At 39.3% G+C, this 21,677-nt stretch overlaps 1 protein-coding gene across 6 annotated transcripts in view; it reads left to right on the top strand.

The window, feature by feature from the left end:
* Wdpcp (WD repeat containing planar cell polarity effector) overlaps positions 1-21,677 on the top strand; it is a 270,649-nt gene that overhangs the window by 48,212 nt on the left and 200,760 nt on the right. For 2 of the 6 annotated variants that reach the window (XM_051165343.1, XM_051165342.1), the window contains exons 2-3: positions 17,745-17,828; positions 21,091-21,138. In XM_051165343.1, the coding sequence (XP_051021300.1) occupies positions 17,768-17,828; positions 21,091-21,138 (109 nt within the window). In that variant the 5' untranslated portion in view covers positions 17,745-17,767. Of the gene's footprint in view, positions 1-3,552; positions 3,576-9,240; positions 9,389-17,744; positions 17,829-19,108; positions 19,302-21,090; positions 21,139-21,677 lie in introns of those variants that run through there. The other 4 variants (XM_051165345.1, XM_051165344.1, XM_051165347.1 and 1 more) reach the window with 4 other exon arrangements.

Here is a 21,677-nt window from a genome sequence, read left to right as displayed (position 1 = left end):
ATGTAATCTATTGTCATGGGATGATTTTCTAGTGAAAATAATGTATAAAAATAGCTTTAATAGTACAAAAGATGGCCTAGTTCAATTAATACAGTTCATTAAAATTTCCTATGGTTTACCATTCTCTGTGTTGTTGTTTTTACATAACTTTTACAACCCAACCTGTATTCACATCAGCTGAATATAAAAAGACTGATCAGCATCCAGATTAAGTTCCCATGGTACAGATATAGAAATAATCCATATAAATAATAAATAAAAAAATTAAAAAAATATATTTTTAGTAATTGATGATTATATACTACATGATTTCACATTTACTCTGTAATTATAATTCATAAAGTGTCTTTTTACCTACCTGCTAATTTCAATACAGTAGCCGCTCTCTATCCATGTGTGAGTGGTCTGCTTGAGTACATTATAGTGACAACCCTGTCATACACACCTGTATTTGATGGTGTGTATGTGATGAGGTTGGTGTGATGATGTCATCATGCCAGGAATTTGTATGTGGGCGTATCTGCAAGTGGGTGGACGTGGACCTGCCTAAAGACAGACAGAAGAGTGGTGTCTCAGTTCCTAAGACCATTGGAAATACTTGTTTTTTGACCAGCAGGTTGAGAACCGTTGCTGTAGATGCTTGCTGCTTTTCTAAGCGTGGTAGTTGACTCTGATGGTCTGAGAAACTGAAAGCACACCTCTGAGTCTTGGGGCATCTCAAGGTACACACCCACAGCCTGCGTTGTCCTTTCATTCTGGAGTGAAGATCCAGATTTAGAATTTGCGTGGGTAGTCTGATCCCTGGGGTCTCCAGAAAATGTTAATCCTTCCTGGCAAGAATAAAACCACTATCACAATTTTTGAGCCAAATTTGAAGCTAGTTTTATTAAATACTGTCCAGGACAATGGACAGTGGACAGTGGCCATGTTTATTCCTGGGATTCCCAGAGTATGGTGCTGACTTACATTAGTCAGAGGCTGATAAAGGCAGAACCTACAAGGTTATGTATTTCCCGTCTTTGTCCATACATCCTGACATACTTCCTGCTTATGTGTGACAAGCACCCCTGGTGCAGTTGGGTCAACCAAACCTGTTTATAGAAGTGAAGAAGTTATCTTACAGGAACATTGCCCTGCATTCCAGGAAGTTATCTGATGGTGGGCAAGTGGGGCTTACAGGTTAGAGGCAGTTTTGTCTTACAGATCTCTTAAGCACAGTAATTTAAACTTAAAACATAACTTTAGTCCCCACAATGCCTATAATCACAACACCCAGGAGGTGGAGACAGGAAGATTTAAGAGTTCGAGGCCATTCTTTGATATGAGGCGAGTTTGAGGACAGAATGGGCTACACCAGACTCTGTTATAAACAAATAAATCTATTAGAATAAGAACGTTTTGAATATATTTAAGTAGACAGAAAATCACTACCCCAATTTGAACATTACATAGTGTATATACATGTTGAATTATTATACTCTTCCCCATAACATTTTATAAGAAAATAATAAAAAGAAATATTAAATAAATATCACAGAATGTGGCAAAGAGTGGGATAGAGCTAGTTCATATGGGGTCACCAGAGGAGACTTAGGGAGAAGTCCCTGTGTCGGAGAATGAGACGCAAGTAGTCACCCGAAGACCACAGAGGAGAGCTTTTCACTTAAAACCACACGAGCTACAAAGGCTCTGAAGCACACATGTTCCTGCTGTTGGGGGAACGGAAAGAAGGGCCATGTTTCTGACGGAGACTGGAGTGAAAATGACTTACTTAGGCATTAATGACTATGTAATTCTCTCTATTGGTTGGATGCTCAGTGGCTTCTTTCAACATGCAGACATGCACTTCCGTTCTTTGGTATATCTTAATAATTTTGTTGTTTCTATATTCTTCATTCTTTTTCAGGATGAAAAATTTCCAAATTTCTTCCTCCTTATATGTATGCACAGGTGATATTTCTTTTCTTTTTCCTTTTTGGGCAAGCCTTTTTCTAAACAGTGTCTTTTAAGTGGGATATACATACATACATACATACATACATACACACACATACATACATATGTACATACTTACATACATACATACATACGTACATACATACATACACACACATACATACTTACATACATACATACATATATACGTACATACATACACACATACATACGTACATACATACATACGTACATACATACGTACATACATACATACATACATACATATATACGTACATACATACATATGAATGAGATATGTGTATATGCTTGGTAAGAATTAGCCATTTGAACCAAATCCTCATTTCTTTTTTCACTGATGTTGTTAGATTTTTGTTTGGTTTTGTCTTAGTTTTTAAAAAAATGATAACTGGAAGGCTAGAGAGATAGTTCAGCAGTTAAGAACATTGACTGTTTTTCCAGAGGACCCAGGTTCAAATCCCAGCACCCACATGGCAGTTCACAACCGTTTGTAACTCAAGAATCCAACACTCTCACACAGACATACATGCAGGCAATACACCAATGCACATAAAAAATTATAATTGAAAATAGATTTTTTTCTCTCATACTATATCCTGATTATGGTTTCTCCTTCTTCTACTCCTCCCAGTCTTTCCATCCCCTATCTCCCCTCTGAACCTATCTACTTTCTCTCTGTCTCTCATTAGAAAACCAACAGGCTTCTATAGGATGAGATAAACCAAGAACACATCAGAATTGGACAAAACAAACAGGAGGAAAAGAGCCCAAGAAAAGGCACAAGAATCAGAGACCCACTCATTCGCGCACACACAGGGATCCCATAAAAACATTAAACTGGAAACCATAAAGTCTACTAGGAGGGTCAAGTGCAGACCCGTGCAGCCCTCTACCTGCTGCCTCAGTCTCGGTGAGCACATGAGCTTTGCGCATGTTGATTGAGGGGGCCACGCTTTCTTGGTGTCCTCCATTCCCTCTGGTTCCTTGGGTGCGGAGGGGAAGGACTTGATGGAGACACCCCATTTAGGGCTGAGTGTTCCAACGTCTCTCACCCTCTGCATAGTGCCTGGATATGGGTCTCTGTATTTGTTCTCATATGTTAGCAGGAGGAAGCTTCTCTGATTATTGCTTGAGCCTGTGATCCCCCTGCCTCAACCTTTCAAGTACCTGAGATGTGTGCCATCAGACCCAGCCCAAGTATTCTTTTGAAATTTTTTTACTTCTCATGGTTTTTAAAAATTTATCTTGAAGAGTTTGCTTCCTCCATCTTTTCATTGTAGCTCCCCGACTTTTAGTAATGTTTTCTTTCTTGAGAACTTACTTGGGCAGGAGGAATTTGAGAGATAGATTAGTTGGTAAGGTGCTTGCTGCACAAGCGTGGAAGCTGGAGCCGGGACTTCAGAATGCATGTAAAAAGTCATATGCATCGGCTTGTAGTCCCCACTGACCGAGGGCACAGAGGTAAGCAAGTGCCTCGAACGCACTGGCTGGCAATCCTGTAGGTCTCAGTGAGAGACCTTGCTTGAAAAAATGAAGTGTATGGCTCTTGAGGAACAACACCTGATGCTGACCACTGGCCTCCACACAGGTGCGCACAGGTGCGTGGAGTGTGGGAGCGAGGGGAAGTAGAGATAGAATCTGATATAACCCTCAGAAGGCTCCATGTATTGTGGGAGATCATTGCCCAACGGAATTAAGTAGGATTAGCAGGGATGAGAACCGTAAAGTCTTGCCTAGATTTTCAGATAGCTCCCCAGCTCTGTTATTTTGTGCAGCAGGCATCCCCTCACAAGCTCCCTGTACTTCCAGTCTCTGAGCCACACAGGGGCCATCTCTCCTCCATAGGTATTTGGTTTCTGCCTTTTCAAACCTGGCATCAGTTCCCTCTTGCCCATATACTGTTTACACTCAAAAAATTTGATGGGGTTTATTTTGTTCTTATTTTGCCTTTAATATCTTTCTCCCATGAGGGTTTCCCCCTTCACTGATTTCTTTGTTGTCATTCTCACATGAGTTTGGAAGGGCATCAAAGTCTCCACATGTCCTCTCCCCGTCTTTATTGGGAGATGTTGCCAAGTCACTTGGAGCTAGTTTTTCTACCAAAGGAAATCAAACATTGACATATTTCCTTAATGCTGATTTGCCATTGGCAGCAAGGTACTGTCGAGTTAATAACAAGTTCTGAGGAAACCTACACTATAATAAACATGCAGGTTGCTGTAAGACATGCACGTTTTTAAAAACTGTAAAATATAAATAGTAGTCACAAGAACTTGGGAAATATAATGAATTTATATATATCATGTGGTTTGTTTTGAGGAAATAATAGGTTCTGAAATGAGTGTATGATTTTTGTTTTTATTGTGACTGAGGCCATGTTGAAGGCGAGGAGTACCTTTCTTCCTCCCTCCTCCTAGACATGGCTTTGTTTGTTTGCTGTGCTGAGGTGGAGTGGCAACTGTTCTCCTTACACTCCTCCCTCCCTCGCTCACTAAGTCTTCTTCAAGGACAAGTTGTGAGGATTTTACTATCCTAAGTGAGCTTGTCTTAGTTGTCAGGATTTAGACTGTGCAACTGTGTGTTGAGCCAAAGTAAAAATAATTAAAAGATGAAATGATAACCATGAAATGGATAATTAACTTATTTTTCCTTACCTGCTTCTGACGTCAGACCCAGGATTTTATGGCTACTGAACAGTCACAGTGGGAAGCTGACATGGATTGAGTGGCTGTCATCTGCCACTGAGTTCCAAAGAACTTGACCCTTTGGCAATGGTGTACGGTCCAGGGTTGAAAGCATAGGATGTATTTTTTATTGGTCATTGTTGGGGCTTTAGGTCAAAACATCATAATAATTTCCTAACTTCATTAGGGAATTCCTAGCATCTGGAAGCCCTGATGATGTATGCCTGTGTTAAATCTGTTAAGGTGAAATTGATCTCTTCTTAGGGAACATTGTGGTTATTCATAGGCATTCATTGTGGTAAGGAAAGACTGTTCTTTTCTAAGTCCTCTAATTTGGTTCCCTATTCAACTCATGAAACAAAATACTAAAAGTTTTATTTAAGTAAGACTCCTGTGACAAGCCACTAGTAAAAACAAAAATCAGCCAATCAGGGAAGAAACAATGGAAAGAAAGATCCACTCGTAGTATTGAAAGATTCAATGCAGAGTTCTTACAAGAACTTAGGGTTTGTTAGCATTTCATTAAGAATTTGTCATAGAGACTGATGGGCCAGAGGTTAATGAGAGCTGCTACCAAATAAGGGAAGTTAAAATAGGAATGCTTCTTTGCAAGTTAGCTATGAATAATTATAATTCACATGGAGGTTTAAAAAAATAATTAACTCTTTGAGAATTTCAAATCGTATATTCTAATCATATTCCCCTCCCCTCCCCTACTCTCAGATTCATCTCCACCTTTGCTCTTGACTCAGTGAGTCCAGTTTGGGTTGTCAAAGGTTCTTGACTATGGGGCCTGGAGAGTGTCATGCTCTCAGTGAGAACGGACCTTTCCTCTCAGCAACTGTCGAATGCCAACTGTAGCTCATTTTTAGATCATCTGTAATGTTTGTTATGCAAATAATATGGAATATTCTTGGTGCCTAAAAAATACCAGTTTTAATCACATAATTCAATTGCATTAATTTACTTATAAACAAACTATTAATTTAAATAGCCTTTTAAATAGACATATAAGTTACTTTCTCCAAGAGCTTTCTAAGTGAAGTAAAAGTCGGTGGAAATCCTTTTTTTCCTTTCCATTTTCTGTATATTTCACATATTATTTGTTGAGAATTTCATACATGTATACAGTGTACTTTGGTCATATCCACTCCTCCACACAGCACCTCTGACGCTGTCTGATCACCTCCCTCTCATGTTCTCTTCTTAGTGCATGGCATTAGCTAGAGGTGGAGTAGACGGAGCACCACACAGGGAGCTGTGCAGCGTTTCTGGTCCCGAGGCTTCTCACAAGCTGGTGGCACATTGCCTCCCTCCTCCTCCATTTCTGTGTTTGCACATTAAGGGGCTTATGGTATAATTGCATGTAGGAGGGGACTATGGAAAAAGTCCCATTCCAGGAAAGATGCTTTCTCTCTAACACACACACACACACAGACACACACACACACACACACACACACACACACACACACACACACACAGAGCAAGTAATTTCAGAGGGTTCATTCTTGTGAGGATTAAATGAAATAATGGCTATAAAGTACATTCAGTAATATCTGAAAATGTTATCCACTCTTTGCTCCACCATGTTAGTGGAGTTCTTTATCTTCTAAGTTTGACAGAAGCCACAGGAAAAAAGTTTTAAAGACTTTTTGTGTGTGTGAAAAGAAAGATTTCAAAGTATACAACTATCAAGTTGCATGAGATAGTCCCCTTTCTATAAGAGCACTTCTTTCAACAACTACTAGGGTTTGTTTTTTAGAGGAGGGGTGGCAGTCTGTCATCGGTGTGTTGACAAGTGAAACCAACAAGGTTGAGTTGGTATAGCTGCGGGGCACCTCAGTACGCTCCAGTGTTTCTCCTATTTGTAAGAGAAAGGGTTTCTGTTTTTCTTTCATTTTTTTCTCACTTTGATTTATATAATTTTTAAAACAGTAATTCTGAATTGACAAATTACTTCAGTATTTAAGCTTTGGTTTAGATAAGAGCCTTTCAATGTTCACTTGTCTTTTACTGAGCCTTAAGAACTATTCCTGAAATTTAATTTATTTTCTCTTCAAAGCCACATTTTTCTACGTATTCAAGTGTAACATAAAATTATATTTATAGTTATAATTTAGAATTAATTACCATTATCATATAGCTAACATTTCTATTCTGTCTTTTTATTGTTGTGATTAAGGTGCATTCTTGAAAACCACTAGTAAGTCCATGCTTTTGAGGTTCAGGAAGGTGGGGGCCTGAGCTGGGCTGCTGGTGCGAGACTATTGCTCTTCCCATGCTGTTATTTGCTTATGCGAGCATCCTTTGTTTCCCTTCCTGAGATGCCTAGTGTAAGCTCTACCAATAATTTTGCAAGGTCATGGAAAAAAAAGCACTTCAGCTAGAATAATGGAAAACTGTGTGTAGCAAACTATTTAAAATGAGCACCAGCAAACAAGATGTTTGTATTAATAGGAACCTAGAAAACGGCTATGCAAAGGTCAGCACTGATCTTTAAATATTAGTGAAATTTAATTTGTTGCATGTAATGAGTAGAAAGAAGAGGAGGCAGGCTTCAGTGAAGGAGCCATTGATAAACTGTCTAAATGTCAAAACTGCTTACCATGTGGAAAATATTAAATTGACAAGATCTATTTAACTAAGTGAATTAAACAGTTTGAAGAATGCCCTAGAGAAATATTTTCCAAATTTAAGTACAACAGAAGACTTAGAAAGTTTTTTTTTTTTTTAAAATTTGGCCACAGTTTATTTCATGGACATGAATAGATTTTTTTTCTTTTCTTTCAAGGTATAGAATTTCCTCTGCCCTCTTTTAGTAAGAATGATGCACAGGTTTCTGAGAACTTAGAAATGGATCACTTTTTGCTTTATCTAGAAATAGCAGGTGACCTGCTGTAGCAGTCTTGAAGACCCATCCCTGGCCATGGGCCTTCTCTTTTTGACACTTCACAGATCATTAGCTGACTGGAGTTCAGAGAGCTGGGTCATGACCAGTTCTGTATTTAAAAGAGAAACTGTATTCTCTCATTTTATTCATGTATAAGGTTGATAAAATGTTTCCATTGTATGTAATGATGAGTTGGTGCCATCAATACAGGATGGGACAAAAAGGTGGGCACAAAATAAGAATAGGTAATGTTTTAGGGAAACAGAGTTATTTGAAATACATGAAAAGATGCTTGATCTTACTGATGAATAGGAAAATAAAACCTACAATTAAAAGAACTTATCTTTCACTTAGCAAATTTGCAACAGTATAAAATTTTGACTATGCTTCAAGGTGTTAAGGGTGTGGGAAAAGAGGAGGTCCTGTGTTGGGTGGCAGTCTCACGTGGCACGGTCATTGTATATGCTACCACCACGTAAAGTACCAGTGTGTCTTTCATAGTACTATCATTTGCAAGGCAAATATCGGAAGTAAGGGACTGGTGAAGTCAGCTATGATCACATTCATTAGAACACAAGTGTCCTTTCTGAGATGTGCGGTGAAAACGAGCAAAGTGTGCGCATGATGAAATTCCAAGACACAGACAAGTCAGGCATGAGCACGGACATGTTGTGAGCACACCAAGGAATTCTGAAAGGACACGTGGCAGGCCGTGCACTGGCTCCTCTCAGAGTTGGGAGGGACTTCATATTTATAGCAAATTTTTGAGTTTGCTTTTAAAACACAATGAATAAGTGTTATCATTGTAACTTAGAAACCCAGAAGAAACACAAGACCAGATAGATGGTCCAATGGGAGAAGAAGGTTCTCTCCACCTTAAGCTGTCATTTTAAAATAAGAACACAGTGGGGAGTTGTTTTACTTTGCTTTCTCCTGCTGTGATAAACACAACCAAAAGGAACTTGTAGGAATGGGGGGGGGTGAGAATAAAAGGGTTTATTTCTTCTTATACTTCCAGTCTATCACTCAAAGCAGGAGCCTAAGCAAAGCCCAGGAAGGAACACTGCTTACTGGCTAGCTCTGTAGCCTTTGCTTAGCTAGTGTCTGTCTTACGCGGCTCAGTGCCTACTACCTAGGGAAGATGGTACTGTTCACAGAGGGCTGGGTCCTTCTACATCCATCCCTTTTCCCAAAGACATGTTCACAGTGTTCACAGGCTAATCTTTTTTTTCCCCCTTCATGTGCCTCCATGGTGTCTGAAGAGGCTCGAAAGGTTTCACATTTCCCGAGACTGACATTGTAGACAGTTGTGAGCTTCCATGTGGGTTCTGGGAATTGAACGTGGGTCCTCTAGAAGAGCAGTCCCTTGATCACCTTGCCAGCTCTCCAGCCCCTCACAGGCTCATCTGATTGACGCACTCCTAGATTCAGACTCACTCAGATAACTCTAGTTGTATCAAGTTGACAGCTGGGGCTAATTAGGTAAGGGGCCTCTCTAACAGTGCTTTCTACTTTTTTACATTGCTTCTGTCATTCAGCTGCTTAACATTGGGTGCTAGATCCAAAGTTTCATAGCTAAAAGTTTGGTGCTTTTGCGTCTGTGTACACCCATGTGGAGTCCAGAAGCCAACTTTAAGAGCCATCCGTCTTGTTTTGTGAGACAGGCTCTCAACCGGGACCTGGAGCACAGCAATTATAATAGACTGATTGGCCAGCAAGCCTCAGAGATCTGCCTGTCTTACCCTCCCCAGTTCTGGGAGTATAAATATGTTTCAGCATGCCAGAATTTTTAGATGGGTGCTGGGGATTGAACTCAGGTCCTCATGTTTGTAAGGTAAACATTGCACTAATTGAACCTTCTCCTCAACCTCAAGTATTTGTTACCTTTTGACCCTTATGGGATACCTGGAGTAGGAACTCATTATTAAGCAAATGTGACTTTAGCATTTAAGTTAAGAAGTTTTAGTTTTCAGAATGCTCTGGAACTTTATATGCTATGTAAAGCTTTCTGTAGCTCTGAAAGAACACCAAATAGAAATAGCATGAGGGACGGAAGGATTTATTTTAGCTCACAGCCTCAGGAGCTATCAGTCCGTTGTGCCTGGAGAGGCGTGGCAGCCAGACAGCTCCAGCCATGCTTCTGGGAACTTGGAGCACAGTTTCACATTTTGGTGGACTAGGAAGTAAAGAGCTCTTGACAGGAATTAGAGACAGGTACAACTTCCAAGTCCTACTAATGTGGCCTGTCCAGTAGGCAGGCCTCAAAGCTTTGTAACATCTTTCAAAAAGTGCCGCTTGTTGGGGAGCATTTATTCCACAGCACGGGCGTCTGTGAGAGACATCTGTATTCAGTCTCTGCTATAAGGCAACACTTTAAATGCAGGAAGTATCTAGATACACTTTAAATAATAATTTGGAACATTAGAAGGCAAATATCAACAAGGCAGCTAGTTCTTTATTTGGTAACTGCTGCTTGAATAAAATTAAAGGATAAAATTCTCATATTATAGGCAGTTAGTTATGTAACGCTCACTTATAATGCTCAGCCCTTTTCATCTTCAAAGCATTATACAACATTAATTAATGCTTACAACATCCTTGCAAATGTAGGTCAGTATCATTATCCATGTTTTTGCACGTGGGGAAATTGAGGCAGAGAGGTTAAATGATTTGGGTAAATTTGTCACAGCAGGATTAGAATAAAGGCATTTTTTGGCTCAGAGCCCAGAAGGCAGAACGGTGGGGCCACACCTTTTTATAGCAGGCTTAGTTTCTGTCTCTTTGATAAAACACGATATCTCATTAAATCATATTGAGATCATCTCTACATTCAAATTCAAAACTAACAAGTTTGATCACAATGTAGCCCCTCACATGCTTTATTTCTATAGCATTCCTGACTCACTATTAGTTAAATCATTTTTTTCCATGATCATCTTGTAAGATAATTGGTCAAATATTTATCTCTATGGTTTTCTTCTGAATTTCAACTAGTGACTTTTTCTTTCTACTTTGAAAATTTTAAGGAATTTTTTATAATTTTGTGGGTTTTTGTTTTGTTTTTTGGTTTTTCAAGACAGGGTTCACCTGTGTAGCCTTGGCTGTCCTGGACTCGCTTTGTAGACCAGGTTGGCCTTGAACTCACAACGATTCACCTGTCTCTGCCTCTTGAGTGCTGAGATTAAAGGCGTGCACCACCTTGCCCGGCAATTCTTTGTTTTTATAGCTGGTCAGACATACATACCTAGGTGGCTCTCCTTTGCCTCAATCTCCCATTGTTTCCAGAATCCCAGGTTTTTTGTTTTTTGTTTTTTAAACATTAGCAAATCCTATTCCTCTTAAACTACCCTTTGCTGTGATGTTTTGGTCCAGCTTCTGCCTGTGAGATAGGATAAGTCCATGGGAACTAGTCGGGGTTAAGGGGCTTCTGGGAACCAAGTGTAGCTAAGAATAGTGTTCATGAGTCCTTTCCTAAGCTACATGCTGATGGGAAGGCTAATGGGTAACAAAATACCAAGTAGCAGGGCCAGTGGTCAGGAAAACTGAAGGGTGTGTGTGAGTGGTAGACCCAGTCATTACAGTGGTTGAATCGTTTTGGGCCCACTTGCTGAGTTTGGCATGAGGAGGCAAGCCCGCTCGGTGGAGCTCTGTGGAAGCCATAGTAATCTTGCTAGTCACTTTCATGATTATCAGTGCCCAGGTGCTATTTATTATCTTTCTTGCAAGATCACTTAAGTGCTCTCTCTCTCTCTCTCTCTCTCTCTCTCTCTCTCCCCTCCTCTCTCCCTTCCCTTTTTCCCCTCTCTCCCTTCTCTCTCCTTCTTTCCCCTTCTATCTTTTTCTTACACTCCAACTACCCAATTCAAGTGCTTGCTATGTGCTACTTCAGGTGTCTTCCTAACAGGTCCCTTATGTATCAGCACTTCCTCCATCTTTCCTGTTTGCTATCTTGCAATAATTATAGCCTGGAATATTTTATTATTCCACTGTTTAGTAAGTATAAGTCCAAATTCTGAAGTTTGACATTCAAAGACATCCTTTGTTTGGCCCTGATTTCTCTGTGCTACTTGCCCACTGAATCAATAGTGTAAGAATAGATATAAAGAAGTGCGCCTTTTTCTAATTCTTCGTGTTTTGTTCCTTCATTATTTTTAAACTCTGATTCCCTCATACAAAGTCTACCAAACCTGAATACTTTATATCATCTTTTTTTCTATAGTGGTGTACACCTTTGATCCCAGCACTCAGGAGACAGAAGCAGGTAGACTATTGTGTGTTTAGAGCCCAGTCTGGTCTGTATAGAGTTACAAGACCAGGGCTGCATAGCTTCAGAGTGAGATCCTGTTGCTGATAATAATAATAATAATAATAATAATAATAATAATAATAATAATAATAATAATAATAATAAAAAACAATAATAATTTATCAAACTGTATCATCTTATGGGCATCTGGAAGTCTTTGTTCATTTGGCTAAAGTGGCATGCATTGCAGATTCCATATTCCACAGGAGTTTTATCTGCTATGCTAGATATGTACTATTTGGTAGTTGAGACCCTGTATCTGAGACAAGTGCCTCTTATCATCACTATATTTAGATGCACTAAGCCTCTGTGATCACAAATGATCCATTGTCCCTAGTAGTCCCACATAGTAAATTTAGCCCAAGTATGAGGTCTTGTTATTTTGAGAAACCCCTGCCCTTTTTGCATTAACTTTGCTTGTTTGGTTCAGTGTTGAAAGTTTTTGGGAAAAAAAAAAGCTTATTTATGGCCGTATGTCTTTGATCAAATGTGTTGATGAATACAGTGAACAGGTGTTTAATGCTACTTTGTGGTGATGATATTACAGAAGTAATTGTAGGGTAATACACTGAGTTTTATGTAATTGAAAAATAATTATGATTGTAACAGTGCAGTGAATCCGTGGTTTATGTGAATTGATACTATTTAGTTCTTTCTTTTTAAACATTTTCAATTAGACTCCTCAAGGAAATATATGATAATAAGTAGCAAGTGAACGCTCCACACTTATGCCCAAGAAAGATTCCCTCAGGCTCTGTGCAGTGCTCTGCTACCCTACATCCATTTCAAGTGTCTTGTTGGCGCCATGGTGTCCTAGCACTGTCTTTTCTTGCTTCATTATTTTGCTGCTATCATGTTTTACATTGGAGTTTTATTTGCCCTCAAGCTTCCTTTCCTCCACATAGCAGTCAAAATAGCTGCTTCAGGAGACAGGCAGCTACAGAACTAACTGCTTTGGCAGAAGACAAGTATTTTGCAACTTATTAAATGCTAAGTAATCTCTACTTCTAAAACATACTTTTATTTTCCAAAAGAATATTATCAGCAGCATGCTACTGGAATGGTTTCTATTCTGCATGTTACTACAGAAAATAATAAGTCTAATGTAACCAAGGGGAAGAGAAAAAGCGAGGGGAAGCCTGCCTTCAAACACAGAAGCGTGTGAGGATTCCATAGGAAGCAAAAGGGTTTTCTTATCTGCCTGTCCTCAAAATCTACACTCACTGATTCTTCCTCATACAGAAGGCCATCTTAAATTTAGGTCAGGTTTAATTGAAATCAGACTGTTTATCTAGTCATGAAGACTAGATGTTTGGGTTACAAAATGACCTTCTCAGACAAAAGAAACTGACATCAACTATCTTGTATAATTAAACAGAACATTAAGATATTTAAAAATGAGTGAAGTTTAAATCATGTTGTCATTTTATTTATTCTGTTACCCTTAGAGCCATTATTTTCAAAGTCCTGCATTTTTGCTCCCCCCAGCTACTTCTGTTCTGGTCCTGAGTCTCCCTGAGAAATGCACAGGCACCAAGTAGGCTTGTGCCTCTCACCTTGGGAACCGCTGCTCTGTCCATCCCTGCCCACACCTTGCTCACCAAGTGCAAAGCCCAGAGTGCTTCTGAAATTCTTTTCTTTCCTACTTCAAAACAGCTATTTCTGTACTAATACAATATTGGATGGAACAAGCTCAGTCTTGCTTACTTCCTCCAGGCAGATTTTACCAGCATTCTTTTTCACTGGTGGCATTCTTGAGTAAGATGCAAGATGTTTCTAAAGTGTTTAAAAACTTGTACAGTTTTAAAGATGGCCAGACATCTTGGAGGTTAAAGAGAGGCACTGATTTAGTCTCTTTCTTCCCTTCCCATCTAGTTAGCACTGCAGATTTTATTGAAGTCATTTTATTTATTACATTTATTTACTCTTCAAATTGCTATGGTTTTTCTGGAAGATCATTAAAGTTCAAGAAAAAAGGTGAAAGCCCACATTTGGCTGTTTCTTCCTTCTCTCCATTGATGCAAACCCTTCTCTTTAATCACACGTGTGTGGGGACTCACAGAATTGTGCCGTGTGTCTACGAGCAATTCTAGTCATGGCCTCAGTTGGCGTTTTCTTTTTATCTGCCTCACTCATATGTGCTTCAGCTTCTTGCTGCATCCTTTTCCAAATGTTATGGACCCTCCTTGACCCCATAGCTGCTTTTACAGGACCCAGATCCTCAACTGTCCTGGACACCATACTTTCTCTGAGCACCAAGCTTGTTTTGCCTTTTTCTCCTAATACCATAATATCTCAGTATTGTAGGGCTTCCAAAAAAATAGGTAACATTAACATACATATATGTTATGTACACACACACACAGACACACACACATATGTACTACTCCAATGTGTACTGCTACTAAGAATGTATTCTCTCCTCCTTTTTGTTATCAGGAGAAAGTTTTAGCATGTTTATTTCTATTGAATTGATTGAAACAAGAATTTCAAGTGTTGTTTCCTTTTTGTCTGTAAATAAAAGTATATTCTTTAATCTGTAAACTTTTATCTTGTAATAACTTATAGTCTTTATGCAACTATAGGCAATGCCCACATGCCATAAATTATTGTTGTTGCCATGTGATTAAACTCTAAAGTGAGGAATAGTGTCATTATTATTAATTCTTGTTCTTATTATTCTATAGTGTAGTCTAGAAGTTGGTGACTTCTAATACTTGATATCAGAGGAGGCACGCACCAGTGTCATCACACCCTTGTTTAACACCGTGAGGTGTCAGCCATTTGTGCATCCTAGTTCGAATGTCTTCTCTTGTGTATGACCTTCTTCATATAAGGATGTTTTTTCTTCATAAACCCACCTCTTCTACTTGGTACTCACTCATTAAGTCATCTATATGCAGGAGAGACCAACATCTAGTTAGAGCAAGGTAGATACAGAGATTGAGGGGTCCTTTGTTTTATCTGTTGCCTTTGAACATATTTTGATGAAAGAAGAAAATAAATTTAGCATCAGTTAAAAAATGTTGTTGTAGCCTGCTTTTTTTTAACCACTTCTTTACTTTCTTGTCTTCTCCCTCCCTCCTTCACTCCCTCCCTTTCTTCCTCCCTCCCTTCCTTCCTCTGTCCCTCCCTCTGTCCCTCCCTGTGTGTGTTGTGTATGGTGCATGCATGTGAGTGCATAGTTGTACAGGCCTGTGCATTCCCATGCCTAAGCCCAAGGGTGCTCCTCTATTCTTCTCTTCCCTGGAACAGGGGCGCTCAACGAGCTGAAAGCTCACCATTTGGCTAGCCTAGCTAGCCAGTGAGCTCTTGGGACCTGCCCATTCCATCCTCCAGTGCTGGGAATACAGGCATGCACTACTGTACTTGTTTTTTGTGTGAGATGCTGGGGAATTCAGACCTAAGTTCTCATGCTTGCAGCACAAGCACTCTTACCTACCAACTGAGTCACCTTCCTAGCTTTCTTTCCTACTTATTTTAACTTTATCTGTCATTAAAAAAAAACCTTTCCACCTATATCTGCCAATGTCTTTTGGAGCATGCCACCCTTTTCATCAAACTACCATAAACACTTCTGTACTTGTATGCACCCCAGTACTGCAGCAGGGCACGGGGCAGCCAGCATGGCCTCTGGAGCCAGCCTGAATGGACGCACGCTTGCCTTCACCAGCAGATGCCTATGTGACTGACCTCAGTTCTAGCATGGAGCTGGCGTTGCAGAAAATAACAAATAACTAGGAGGATAAAATGCAATAAGAGATACATGTTTAGAACAAATGTTGAGTGCTATCTACCACCACCACTGCCGCCATCACCACAGTATTGAGAGCTTGTGCTTCTCTAGAGACTCATGGGACGGACATATCACAGCTTCGCTCAGGTGTTCTCACAGCTCTGCTGTTCGGGCACAATTAGGTCCCTCTTTTAAGTTACCACATTTTTCATTCTTCCTCCTCAGTCTACAAACGTTGTCTCTTTAGCAGTACATGTGTATCTTGATGGCTGTAATTGTACCCTGGTTCTGTGAAGGTGAAGTGAGGGCAAGGGACGTCTCTATTATGTCTAACATTGCTTTGGGTTATTACCCATATGGATAGCAGGGGAGTATTTTAGCCATTTAGCTGAAGCATCTTTTCCTCTGTTAAAAGTTATCTGAAAATTGTTTTCACACTTGTTTTGTTTTCTAGAAGTTTATTGTAGAGAACATTTTACTTTACAGTTTATATAATGTGCTTAGGCTAAATCATTATATATGTTTCTAATGTATAATATATATATGTATATATATATCATATTTTATTCTAGTATGCTATATGAATTTCTAATCAAATATTGAAAGTCATATAAATTTTATTTTAAATAATTATAAAATGTCTAACTAGCTTTTTCCTAATCAGTCCAAACTGAAGAGGTCCTGTTTGAATTTTTAAAGCGTCTATTATATATGTCACTAGTCCCTGCTACTAAACTAGGAGGACAGCCAATATGTACATTTTAAATAGCTTGATTTTTTAAAAATATGCTGTGTTGTCCATCATGATGCACAGGCTATCATGCTGTGTGAGTAGTATTGCACTTTCATACAGTTTATTTTGGAGTAACTGCATATGATGTGGTAGTAAGTATATGCCATTTCCCTTGCACATTCCATTGTAGCATATTTATATGTAGGGTATTTCAAATAGTTGTTTTATATATTAAAATGTGTTACAAAATGTGCTTGTCAGCCTTATTCATAATAGCCAAAACCTGGAAACAGCCTAAGTGTCCCTCAGTAGAAGAGTGGATAAAGAAACTGTGGTACATATACACTATGGAATACTACTCAGCTATTAAAAACGAGGAATTCCCGAAATTATTGGATAAATGGATTGAGCTAGAAATGATCATAATGAGTGAGTTAACCCAGAAGCAGAAAGACTCAAATGGTATATACTCACTTATATCTGCATACTAGCCCAAGGGATATGTCCCACAAAAGCCTTCACTTACCAGGAAACTGGGACAGAGGGGAGGACATCCTACTGGGACTCTAGATGAGAGAAGCATGGGAGAATGGCAAAGTTGAAGGATCCAGAGGATCCTAGAAACCTACAAGAAGAAAATTATGATAGGCAGATTTGGGCCCAGGGGTCCCGTTCAAACTATGGCACCAGCCAAGCACAATGCAGGCCGTAAACTTCAAACCCGTACCCAGATCTAGCCAGTGGGCAGGACATTCTCCACAGTTGAGTGGAGAGTGGGGTATAACTTTCACACGAACTCTGGTGCCCCATATTTGACCACGTTCCCTGTATGGGGAGTCCTGGTGGCACTCAGAGGAAGGATAACAGGCTACCAGGAAGAGACTTTATACCCTATGAGCATATACAGGGGGAGGAGGTCCCCCTCAGTCACAGTCATAGGGGAGGGGAGTAAGGGGAAACTGGGACGGAGGGAGGAATGGGAGGATACAAGGTAGGGGATAACCATTGAGATGTAATAGGAATAAATGATAAAAAAAAAAAACCAGAATGTGCTTGTACTTAATAATCACCTCTCAGACCTACTTTTCCTAAAAATTGTGATTTAGAAGATGTTCATATACTAAATAATTCTAAGTATACTTAGACCTGTAACCAAACATATGTTATTGAACACCCAAATGTAGATAATCTCCTTACCACATTTCGCAATGTGATGGCATAGTAAATTCAGGAAAAGAAGTATATTTTTCTTTTTCTAGAGTTTATTTCTGAATGGCTAACCAAAACCATGAAAATGTGTTTAATCTAATGGACCACATCTCAAATATTCGTTTGTTTTAAGGGGTTTAGATAGTAACTGACAATAGAAAATAATCAATGTGTACCTCTTTTTTCCCTCTAATTACTTTGAATAGGACAGTGATTCTTTTGCTGTCAGATGTCTTTCTGCTTGACTGAACTACACCTGTGGTCTCTGAAAAGCACCTTGCACATTGCGGGTAAGTGAGCTCTGGGTCAGTCGGGGCTCTTGAGTCTGTTAGGCTCTTATCACAAATACTGACAAAGCTAGGGCCTGCATTTGCCGGATAGAGTTGTAAATGAAAACTTGTGTGATGAAAAAAATTGTTTTAAATAAACTTATTAACTTATTTTTTGGCTTGAGTTATGAAATAAATTTTACTAGTCTAGTAGATCTTCTTTCTAAAGATACACATGCTCAATTTTTAAAATTGGATTTGTTCAACTGCTATATAGTCATACACTTTTGCAAAGTGGCTCATGTTTGATATTAAAAACATTTCAAACATGTACTTGAGCTATACAGTTATTTATGTTCTTTGTGTTTTATATTTCTGGAATGGAAACAATGTTTAACAATGTTTATTAATACTATAGGATAAAATACATTTCATTAGAAAACAACTTAAAAAATAGTTTCTATCTTAATTATCTAGATTAACTTTTATATTTGGAAATACATGCTTACTTATGTTGCTTTTATATCTTTACTAAGAACATAGTTTACCTCGTAAAATGCTGTTTCTTAATATTGAATATGTAATAACAGGTGAATGTCATTTTTTCCTTATTGTATATAGAGATAGAATTTCTAGTTTAAGGTTTGACACATATTTGCTTTTCCCAAAACTCTTTTAAAATAATTAACTGAAGTAAAATAAAGATGCATAAACACACAAAACCGAGATTAGGAAAAGAACACCTGCAATTGGACATGAAAGAATTAACAGAGCTGAAAATCTAAGTATCATTTGCCTAGAGAAGAGAATTCTAGTGACAGGCCGCTTGTGCCTCAGCACTTTGAGCAGGTACAGGAACTGGAGGAGCACGTATGCAGAAGATGAGGATGTGGCATCAGGTGACAACAAAGGGAGTGTGCATCTGTGTAAAGTGAGATGCCTCCATGATGTGGAAATACTTAATTATGGAGGCTCTAAACTCTGGGACACCAGAGCCACTGGGAGAAGACGTGCTAAACGGAAGATGGAGGACACTGAGACTGCCGTGTTGATGGATGAGGTCCTCTGAGTCCCGCTGGCTTCTGAGGATGCCTCCTTACCTTTGTATATTTGCCAAGAAAGAAGGAGTTTGTGACTAGAATCCTCTCCCGGAGTAATTGCATGAACATGTACGCTGATGTTGTAAGGGTCTTTGGCGAGATGCTCTGGCCCTGGCTGCTCAGTGAAACCGCACTCGGGTATGGACAGTTTCAGTAGACTTCTTAGAGCTTCCTCACGAGAGAGCGCGGGAGTCGTCAGATTGTGAGGATTTTCTACAGGAAAGAAGATAAGTAATGAAAAGAAAATAGGTGAAGGATTTCTAGAGAAACAAAGATTATTTAGGAGAGAAAAGGAAAATGCACAAACCCGAGGAAAAAGCAGAATCCATGAGGCAAGAAGCCAAATGCAGAAGCTTAAAAAAATAATGCTAACCTGATCTCTCAGAAATTGAAGGTGTAACACAAGAAAGAAAATTAAAAGCTAGATGTAAAAAAAATGATCTCAGAAAAGAATTTTCTTCCTTTTCATATCATATGTTTCTTCTTGGACAGAAGGTTTGTCATTGCACCCGTGTCTTTTGTTAACCAATCAGCCCCCCTTAGATACCAGTCAGGCATGTCTGTGTCCACTCACCCTGTGTGGGTAGCCTTCCCACTCCATGTGGTCCTCGCACAGGGTGGATGGTCCCCGTGTCTTGCTCATCTAGTTTCCTTTCTGGCACTCCACCCCTCTGTTATGCCCCATATCGTCTGATTACTGCGTGGGCGTCTTCCTCAGCCGCCTCTGTCTGGTATCTTGACAGGTCTTACGTGGGCGCCCTTATCTTACTACGTGCAGACCCACTTAGCCAGGTACAGTAAGGCCAGGTCTGTGCAGAGAATTCAGGGTCCGTTATGATCTTCCTCGTTCTGCTCTACAGTGGTAAATATATTGATGTCGGGAATGGTATTATAATTATGAACTGGGGTGTTTTAATAGGAGATAGCGCTTGCATATAAAATGCCTGCAGTTCTTAGCTCATAGCTTTAAATAACAAGAAACTTTTAAAATTGAAGTGTAACATATGTACTGAAAAGTGTACAGATTGTAAGAATATGCTGTGAGCTATCAAAAAGTGAGCACATTCACCACTCAGCTTAGCAAAATATTGTAAGTACTCAAGGGCACAATCTTCCAGCCAGTCTTTAATATTTCCCACCTAACTGACAGACATCCAGTTGCATTTATTAAAATCATGTTTTAATTTCATGATTAATAAAATGCAGCTTTAGTTTGTGAGCTTTGAGTATATGGGTATTGAGAATATCAAGCACACATGCTGGGTTGTTATTTATTTACAGACTTAATTATAGCAGTTTTACTTGTGTTTTTCTTTTGGTTTTGTCTTTCAGTTGGATAAATTTGGAGGGAGCCAGTCACTAGGGGGCAGCCTGTACTGCTTTAGCTCATGAGAGACAGTTGTAGCCTCCTTATGCTAGTAACTGAGAGTTATTTTTGCATGGAAGAAAACAAGTGTTACTTGAATAAAAGAGATATTTCATTATTCATAGACATGGGAAAATTATTCTGCTCCCTTGTTTAAATTGCAAGAACAGAATCCCTTGGTTAAACCAATCTCAACATCTGTGGAGTCTCACTTTGTCTCTTACCTAGCCCAGCAGAGCGTCTGAATTTGAATAGGTTTGGAAGCCTTTTGACTCTAAACAAGTTTCAGATAATAATTTATCCACAGCTCCCGGTAATCCTCCCTTTCTTCTTGCAGATTTCCTCCCAAATGCTATAGGATGGGAACTAGACTTCTGAGCTAAATTGGAGAAAAGCAAGCCACAGCTCGGGATCCAACAGCTAGGGCATTTTCTTCCATCCCCTGACTTCATTTGGCATTGCTCAGTGGCAGTTCCTGTTGGTAGCGCCCTGTGAAAAATATCAGAGGAAGTGTGAAAGAGAAAACTTGGTCTTCCTTGATTTCAGTTTTTGACTAATCTTCCCCCATGCCATTCTAGTTCTGTGTGTTTCCTTATGCCATTCTGATTTTGTCATTAGATCGATAAACTTTCCAGTTTCTGCATATCCCTAGAATAGATGAACCCATGTCCAGATGCTTTTGAGCTATTTTATTTCTAGTAACATAAGGAGGCTGTTTCTGCTCCCCTCCCCACAATCCCCTCTGCTATAGAATGATTTGGCTTCTTACTCTCCAGAACTTTTACCATAATTTAATGTTATTTCTTTCTCTCTATAGATAGAGACATCGGTGTCTACCAGTACTATGACAAGAAAGACCCACCAGGTAAAGTACTTACCTATTCTATTTAGCTGGTTTTATAAATGAAATATTCTAAGAAATGAAGCAGCAACATTGAAAACTCTGTGTTTATGAGCTTTAGATAAATTCCAAACTTTTAAGAGCAGACACTTGAGGTTTTTTAAAAGAGAAAAATGCTAAGGTTGATATCTATCTGATCAATAAAAAATAAAGCAGTACTGAGAAAATGCTGTAGAAGGACGTGAAAATTTTTCATTTTGTTGCCGATCAGGCTGATAACAGGACAGTCTGTTCACAGTTATTTATTGGTGTCCCAGCAGAGGGCATTGTTAGTGCACTGGTCTCCGTGATGTGGGCCTCCGGGATCCTCACCTGATATCTGAAATAGACATTTCTGAGTGAATGATCAATTTTCTTTATCTGATTAATCCTGTTAATCCCAGAAGTTTTATGATGGGCCAAAAGGTCTCCCTAGCTAGAGTTACTTCCTGTTCTGTTCTTGGTTGAAGTGGAGGCTGTGTGAACATCCTGTGTGCTTGGCATGGCGGTTAATAGGCTGACTT

Source organism: Acomys russatus, chromosome 22, assembly GCF_903995435.1.
Source record: "Acomys russatus chromosome 22, mAcoRus1.1, whole genome shotgun sequence".
Taxonomy (NCBI): domain Eukaryota; kingdom Metazoa; phylum Chordata; class Mammalia; order Rodentia; family Muridae; genus Acomys; species Acomys russatus.
This window is presented reverse-complemented; position numbering and strand designations above follow the sequence as displayed.